The sequence below is a fragment of the Phallusia mammillata genome, chromosome 4 (assembly GCF_965637545.1).
Source record: "Phallusia mammillata chromosome 4, kaPhaMamm4.hap1.1, whole genome shotgun sequence".
Lineage (NCBI taxonomy): Eukaryota > Metazoa > Chordata > Ascidiacea > Phlebobranchia > Ascidiidae > Phallusia > Phallusia mammillata.
In genome coordinates, this window is record NC_137255.1 from 2,713,857 (window position 1) to 2,722,805 (window position 8,949).

The window sequence follows — 8,949 nt, forward strand, 5'->3', positions numbered from 1 at the left end:
AAAAAAATTCAAACAAGCGTTTCGTCCACCAGGGTGCATATTTAACTAATTTGTCGTTCAGCTGGTGTAACGTTAAACAATATACTAGTTGTTTTTTCACGAACTTGTATGTTTTCTGACGCTCTATCGTTTTGGTAAGCGAAACGTCAGCAAAATACAAGTTCTTGAAAAAACAACTAGTATTTTGTTTAGCATTACACCAGCTAAACGACAAATTAGTTAATTACTTCAACATTTCGGGCAAAAGCTTTGAAATACGCTTACCTTGATACACACTTGTGTTAAAGTTCAATGTGCTGCAATTAACGGAATTTTCTGGTTGGCAATATCTTGATTTTGTGCAGTTGGACCAAAACTTTTTAGCTATTTCTTCAGCTGTTGGTGGTGATGTTTGTGTGGGCTTTCTTGTTAGCAATACCACAACTAAAAACAAGAGTTTCAAATTACAAGTTTTTCTCTCTCTCTCTCTCATATTGTTAACCCAGAACAAAATATATATTCATGTAAACTGCTGTTTGGCGCCAGCAGTGGTCCTCAGTATCACAGTGGTCCTCAGTATACATAAGGAGTATTTGTGTATGCCCATGCGTGTAATAATCTGTGTTGCGCATAAACTAGTTTGTAGCAACAGCAAGAACAAGTTGTTTACAGCAGTCCTCAGTTGACACGCGGAGCTTTTGTGTACCTAGACACGTGAACTAATACCGGGGGCATTGTCGCAGACCTACACAAAAGAAGCCCGCTGTGTTTTTATCAGCGCTTATGAATAATTTTCGGCTGTTTACTTCCAAAACCTGTTTGGAAAACTCCTTTTGGCTAACAGCCGTGCTGTTTAAGATATTGGAAAAGGTATTTGAACTTACCGATTACAATCGCAGTAAGAATGATTCCTATTACAATTCCAACAACAGCTAAACGGAGTTTCTTTTTTCGTAGTTTGATTTTTCTGTCATATCTCCTAGGTTCGCTTTCCGTATTCTGCTCCATAATGTCGATTTGTCAAAACGTGTAGAAGACTTAAATGCTTTCAAGCTATTTACCTCCAAAGTTGTATTACCACTAAATGCTGTCTGAATTAAAAGTAATTTTAAGATTGTAACCCTAATTGCTATCAAACAAATAAATATAGCCTAGTTAGAAAACATAAGTTGACAAAAATATTATTTCCAGCAAGTCTTTGTTGTATTTTATAATACAGATAAACCTCCGTTAATCCGGACCTGTATGGCCTAAAGAAAATTGTCCGAAAAAAGGCGAAGATCCGGATTAACCGATGTCGATTATTTTAAACATTACCGCATTACAAATCATTTGTACTTCGAGTTTTGTCTAAATTAGGCGAAGGTTCGGGTTAAACCGATTCCGGTTTTAAACGAGGTTTACTGTAGTTAGAAACAGAATCATAGCGTTATAATGAAAAACCTAACCTGACTGTACCAACCTCAATTGTAAATTTTCAAACGCACAAGACTGCCCTAAACACTGGTTTATTTTTTTTTTACAGCTATCACAAACAATGCGTGTAATGGCTGAAACTACTATACAGCGCGATTTCATTTGCCAAAAAGTTTTAAGTTACAGTAGCCTACTTTGTAAAATACTTGCTTGTTTGCTCTGTAGATTTAACTTTGTGTGCTGTTGCATACAAGCTGCCTAAGACCTTTTCTGCTGTAAGGATTAGAATCGTTTGGACTCCTGTTTCGCTATAAAATTTATAGACCGCTGGAGCGAGACGAATAAAGGGTTAGCGGAGAAAATTGTTTCGTTTGCGCAGACGGGCTCTATCCGCGTGAAAGTCAAGTATATATTCCATCGCTGGAATTGAACTTTTTTCCTAGTAATTTGGCCCCTTTTCCTTTCTGTGCAACTGTTGTGTGGTTGGATGAAGACGACCTGCATAGGACGTCGAAACGTCGCTGCTTGATCTACAAACTTGATATTATGCCTGGCAGCAATCGCCTAAATATGTTGTGTGGCTTGTCCCGGTACATTGACACAAAGTATGCAATTCTGGGCCTAAATCTTTTTTGCTGAAGACATTAATAAGTGCCAACTTCACTTTTCGCTGTAGATCCAATAGATCGGCCAACCGAGACCAATTGAGAGTAAGAGAGAAAATTGTCATGACTGCGGCAGACGCACATGCGTATATTTTCCATTTGACGAATGTGCTTCTAACACTTTATAGAGCAGTGATTCTGAACCGCGGCTTCAAACTGTCATTCTTGCGGCATACACAAGACTTAGAAGATTGGTGCCCCAACCATGCCTAACAAACCAGGCATCTCAGACTTAAAAAAAACTTTTTCAACTTGTAATAGCTTAAAATGTCAAAACACGATGTATTTTGCGCCCTATGGTGGTATGTGGAGTACTTTATTCCATTTAAATACTTTGTTTTTGCGGGTTTTTCCAAACTTGCAATTTTAAATACAGCTCGGTCAAGAACCTCTCCTATAGAGCGCTTCTTTTTATGGTCAAGAGTTGTATAATTCGATGAAAAGTGATGCTTGGCTTTGGGCAAATAATTAAGTTCAAAGAGCTCTTCTGGCAAATGTGATTTTATTCCGACGTTTCGACGTCCGTTTCGACATCAGGGACCCTGATGAAGACGACCTGTATAAGACGTCGAAACGTCAGAATAAAATCACATTTGCCAGAAGAGCTCTTTAAACTTGATACTATGCCTGGCAGCAATAGCTTATATATTGGGCAAATAATGTTGGCATTATTTGAGATGATTAAGTCGTTAGGGTTTTACAAATTAAAACTAAACTTCGTTGTCAGTTTTAAACATGGGGCCGTGCGTTCTATACCGCCCTCTCGCGTGTAAAAATATAACACTCAAAGAAGTTGAATATCTTTTCTTGGATTTTCGCGAACGAAGTGGGAATGAACTGAGGAGAATTACAGTTCGAAAAACAAAAAAAGGACGACAAAAGTCAAAAACTGAAAAACAAAAAATAACACAAATTTACAGAATAGTGTTACTATATAGATCAGTGGTTCTTGCCCTGTAGGTTTTACTCGATATTTTTCAGAGGGTAATTAGAGTGCATGACGTTTTTTTTGTTTCGTGACGTCATGTGTTTTTGACGTCATGGTTGATAGTTTAAATTTATCAAGTTGTAACCATAACAAAAAGGTTAAGAACTGCTGCTATCGTCAATGCTAATCGTGTGAAAAAGAATTAAATACTAAAGGAAACCATTCTAAAGGTGACCACACCGATGTCCTTGCACTGCCCACGCTAACACCACTGAAGTATTTCTTGGAAAATCGCCAGTAAATAAACACAAGATAGAAATCAAAAAATCGACCTTAAACGTGCGTTTACCATTCAATTTTTATCATGTTTTTATCAAAACAGCAAAACATTGATAAACAAAACTGGCAATGTCTTGAAATGTTATGACGCGAGTTTATAATCTAATAGGCATTTTGTTTTGACGCAGAGGTAGTTTTTTGAAGGAGTATGTCATAATATTTGATAGGCGTACATGTTATTTATTTTATGGCACCCATGTTTTACAGTTTATACTCCTGTTTCTACATGTAAGGCATTGAAACCGAAAATCAGGAACTGAAAAATGCAAACTAGGTACGTTCAGAAAATCAGGACTTGTAATGTTATCTTTTTTTCGGTGCTAATACATGCAAATGCGGTTGGTCATTTTACCAAATGTTTGCTTGATTTCTTTAGGAGAAAATAATTACAGAATTGCGACGTAAAGTGGCATAGAATACGAGGTATTTTTAGCAACTTCGTGTCAATTCATTCAACCATCCCACAGGGCTTGGTGTAGGCAGAAATTTAAATTACAGTGCGCACACATATTTACACCACCGGGAAAAAAAGAGAACTTTTCAAATCGCCACGAAAATTAAACTTCACTAAGTTTGGTTTGACTGACCGGCGATAAATTAATAGTAAACAAACAAAACACCGAATTCTTTCGCTCCAATCACAGTGTTCTAGAAGAGCCTTAAACTTTAGCTGAGATACAATCTCTGACGTTCAATGCATCGGGTTTTGCGTGTGCCAGTAACGTCACTGTTTTGTTGTTTTCATCATCCAAAAGGCTGAATTGCTGTACAGACTTTTACTCGGCACCACAAACAGAGATACTTGGCTAAAAACAAAATATTTTGAAGTTAGTACAGTGTGTTGTCAACTAAAATGCACAATAATTTTTAACCGAGGGATTTTTAACGAACATTGCTTAAAAGAGGAAATATACATCCAAATAATCGCTATGGTTAACGCCTTAATAATGTAATTGCGAAATAATAACATTTATTGCGCCCAAAGAACACAAAGGTCTTCCTTTCACAGTGCCAAGTGATTACCCGAACTTTTTGAAGATAATGAATTCTCCACTTGTAATAACCGGTTTGGTTTTTACCAGTACCGGTAATTTACAGGGTCGGTAGGGCAAATTTTCTTTAATTGATGGGAAACTGACCTGCTTTATAATGTGTGAATGGTCAGTGTCGGTGAGTGACATATAACTACATCAGATTTGCATACAAAGCAATTATAAATCGCTTTGTCCAATCGCCAACGTGATATCGCAAAAGTAGTTTAAACCATTGGCATATCAGTACCCGCAACCACCAGCCAATGGATTACATTTGCATAATTAACACTTTCTGGTAAGGCAAGCAGGCGTAAAATTGATGAAATTTGAAGCTTTGGCAAAAGTTGAGTTTTAAATCTTTACAGCAAATACCTCGATTTGAACGTTTTTAAGGCCCTTCTTAATGCATAAATATTATAACATCTTAACGCACACTGTTTTCACAAGACAAAGAAATCAGGACAAACCTGCAAACGAACCTTGTAACTCTCCGCACGGAGGAATCACGTATTCACCAGTGTTTCTATCTCTGTCGCAAAGTCCCGAACAGTTTAATGCCACGTTTTTTGATGGAGCTTTAGTTGTGGGTGCTCTTGTCGTTGCTTGGTGGAAGGCTACAACTTGTGCCCCGGCTCCAAAAGTATGAGTCGTGGTTGGGATAGTTGTCGGTCTTGTTGTAGCTTTTGTTGTTGTCTTGACTGGAGTTGTTGTTGTTTTTGTTGTAGTCGGTGGTGATGTAGTTGTTGTTCGTTCCGTTGTTGTTTTTGCTGTACTTGGAGTAGTCGAAGCGGTAGTAGTCGTCTTTGTTGTTGTTGTTTGTGCTGTTGTTACCGTTGTAGTTGCTTTTAATGTACTTGTAGTGGTTGCTGCAGCTGTGGTTGCTGTAGTTGTTGCAGGCTGCGTAGACGACGTTGTTGTTGTTTTCTGTGTTGCCTTTACTGTACTTGGGGAAGTTGAGACAGTTGTTGTAATTGTTGGTGGCGGCAAAGTTGTTGTTGATACAGTTGTCGTTGTTCTCATTGCAGTAGTGGCAAGATTGGTTGTTGTACTTGGTTTTGAAACAGTCGTTACATGGGTTGTAGCTTTCGTTGTTTCTTTTGTCTGTGTGGTTAAAATTGGTGCTGTCTCGATTTTTATTGCCGTAATCGTACCGCTACTTTCTTCATTAATTTCTTCGGTAGTCGGCCTTGACGTTTGTATCTTTTTGGTTGTTGTTATTCTTTCCAAAATCGACTTGGGAGTTTGCGGAAATTGACCTCCTGTCGTACTTTCTGTAGAAACTCTTTGTGTAGCAACCGCCGGTGTTATAACCTTAGAATTGTCTGTAGTTGTTAATACCGTAGCAGCAGGTGGGTTTTCTGCTTTTGTGGTAGATATTCCTGTGTATATTTTTTCAATCGGGGCTCTGGGTGTGTCTGTTGTAGTTAGTTGTATTGTTGTTTTAATGTAGCTCTGCTTGTCATGTCTGTATGCGATTGTTTCTTCAAATTCTTCTGGTATCTCTTCCTCTTCGGCAACATTGAAACTACTTCGGATGAAAACTAAACGAAAACAAACAAAAGGATTAAGTTTTGCAATGTAAATAAACTGATTGAAAAACTTCGGGCATATACATAACCCTTTAAGTTTTCAATCACATTAGAAAAAGCGTTTATGAATATGTTTTTGAGTAAATTGTTTTCGAAGATATAGACGAACTTTTAGCAAAGCTTATATTTTATAGTTGACATTTGTATTTTTTTCCGTTTAACTTTTGTGTCACGTGAGCAGAAAAGAGTTGAGATTTAAGGACAATATTTAAACGTAAGTTACGCATTGAGTTTTTTCATTAACACTTTTGACAAAACGATCCAAGCGCAAAGCAATTTAAAACTCATGTATTTGACCTTTCACCAGGTGTAAACGAAGTCGACAATGTGAAATTTATTTTTTGATTCTTGTGAATCATGTAGTTGGTGACATGGCAGAATTTTATTTATTAAACGTCGATATTTCCTCTTTGAGGAGAAACAGATCTAACTTCAATTGCAAATGTCATTGTACCATATCGTCACGAAAATTTTCGCTGGACTTTTGCTGATGTTATTATTAAATTGCGCTGAGTCATGTGCGCACGTGTAGTAATAAAATCAATTTTCTACAGTTCCCTATGGCTATGTATGATATATCACATAACTTTTGTAATTAAACTGTGTGTAACTATTGCGCAACTGTTATAATTCTTCGGAATGATTAAATGGCGGCTTCCGCATCACCCTAACAAGCAATTTCCCGCTATTAACTAACATCATTCAGCTATAGACTGGGGTTATGAAAAAGATTGTAATCAAAGCAACCCTTCATAACATCCTCATTTGAATACGCGCGATGTATAGCATTGACATATGATTTTCGCATGGTCTTTACTTTGAACATCGTTGATTAGAACACTCATTTTAAATACGGGTATGCACTGCAATTAATACAACTTCAAAATTTTGTCCCAAACCCATTGCAAAAGATTATAGAGTCGCAAAAAACTTAACAACATCCGGAACCACGAAATGTTTTCCCACCAAACATTTCACCGCAGGCCATGTCTTCAAATAGTTTTGACGTCAAACTCACGTGCTGATTTTAACGTCGATTTTTTGCATAATCATAATTACACCATAAACAACAGGTCGTTCGGCACGTTTTAATGGTGTTGGTGTTTTAAAGCTAGAATTTTTCAAGAAATTTAAAAAGTACGATAAATTTCTATTAAATAAAAAATGTAAGTAAGTCGCAAATAGGAATATATACAAAATATATGTTGCCTTGCAAAGCTATTGACAATGGTCATGTTTCAAAAAAATGTAGCCTACGTCAAATTCGTATTGCCGATTAAAAACTCTTAAAAAAAACCTATTAAAAAAACTTTATTTTATGCTAAAAAGGCTGTTCAATAACGATAGCTCTTGAAAAAAAAAATACATTTGAGAAAAACAAATTGACATTATGATTTTATGGGTGGAGTTTTATGCAAAGAAGCAATTATTATACTATGATTCGATTCTCAAAGTTCGTATTAGTTGCGTTGACGTCTGTAGCGTTTAAAACCGATTATTAGCAAAGTAAAGGTCAGATATGTTCGTAACACGGAATTCTAATTTTTGCCAAGTAACGCGCGTCGCATAATTGCAAACGTCTCACGAACTTCACCTTTTGTCGCCAGCCGAAGTTAGAATCGCTTCTTATCTGCTGATAAGTGCTTTTTCATTTTAACGTGGTCAGTAAATAGAAATTTCATTTCTCCTTAACAATAAGGGATTAACAATAACAAAGTTGGTGCAACGAGTTAAATTGCTGTTGTAAGTCTTACAGCGAATTCATGTGTCAAATATGTTAGTGTTTTCCGTCTTTTCGCCATATATTAAGCTGCGTTAAAGCTGTAAGCTCGCCCGAAATTAGCACCTAAACCCAAAACACAGTCCAAATCCATTTTTTAAAACGTAACAGTTAAACTAACAAAAGTAAAAGTACGACATCTCCGGGAATGAAGTCAGGCCCGTTTTTCAAACTTTAAGCTAAACTGTCCTACTTATAGCTTTAAACAGCAATGATTCAAGTAATAAGCATAATTTTTCACACTTACCGACGGCGCTAACTGCTGAGAGCAGAAATCCAGTAGCGAGCATAAGCAGTGCTCTATTTCTCATTGTGCAAACTCTACACGACGCCAGAATGCTGGGCAAAAAATCAAAAAAACTAATATCCCAAATCACATAAACTGCAAAAAAAAATTTTTGATTTTAAGTATACTGTATTATTTATATGCATTATTACGGATGTGGTAGTGCCCTGCATTTTTGTCATAGTGAGCATAAAAGGTACTGCGATAATGGACTGTTCGCAAAAGAAGTATGGCGTTGGCTGCTCTTCGCAAAGAAAATATTTTTAAAATGTCAAAAAAAATTGAAGAAATTACAATATTTTTTTAAATATATTTTTTGTAAGCGACTTATACTTTGATTAATATTCAACTGGTAATAGGGAGTTGTAAAAATTGCTTTAGAATAAAACTTATGACTTTCGTTTACAACAGCAACGCAAAATAAACTCAAATTAAATTCATTAGCGTGGTATACACTCCACAGAACAAAAGTCTAAAAAATACAAAACATACAGCATTTCTTTTTATCTTACGATTATTAAAATCCATCAATTTGAAATGAACAACATATAATAAATTTCAGTTCTAAACCTGCAATGCCGATGCTAATCTATTAACCTTGCTCAAAAATGAAAACTGCATGCTATCGGCAAATTCCGCTAGGTTTTTGGCGAGCACAGTTAACACGAGAACCAATTCCCGGAGTTATAAGTGTTCTAAAAAAGGTCGCACCCGCAAAGGAATTTCGCTTTTGTGGTGGTTTGGCGGTGTGCAAAAACTGCGTGGGTTGACCAAGTCGATTGGTAACGTTAAGTATTTACATTAAACGTTGGTTTTAAGCAACAGTATATCATTGCTATAAATTATAAACGCTCTTAAGAGTGTTTTGTGTGCAAATTATCCCATATATTATTTCACTTCTGCTAAGCTGTAATTTTAACTACAGTTTTAAAT

General features: G+C 36.4%; 1 protein-coding gene across 2 annotated transcripts; it reads right to left on the bottom strand.

Annotated features, from left to right (window-relative positions):
• Nucleotides 1–2,882: 2,882 nt before the first annotated feature.
• LOC145225259 (uncharacterized) lies at nt 2,883–8,108 on the bottom strand. Of its 2 annotated transcripts, none has more exons than XM_080091946.1 (3): nt 7,978–8,108; nt 4,841–5,902; nt 2,883–4,133 (listed from the first exon to the last, which is right to left on the bottom strand). In XM_080091946.1, exons 1-3 carry the CDS (start codon nt 8,039–8,041, stop codon nt 4,072–4,074), a joined length of 1,188 nt encoding a protein of 395 aa, XP_079948072.1. In that variant the 5' UTR covers nt 8,042–8,108; the 3' UTR covers nt 2,883–4,071. The 2 variants fall into 2 exon arrangements, with proteins under 2 accessions (XP_079948072.1, XP_079948071.1); XM_080091945.1 differs by having other exon boundaries at nt 4,829–5,902.
• Between the last annotated feature and the right edge of the window lie 841 nt (nt 8,109–8,949).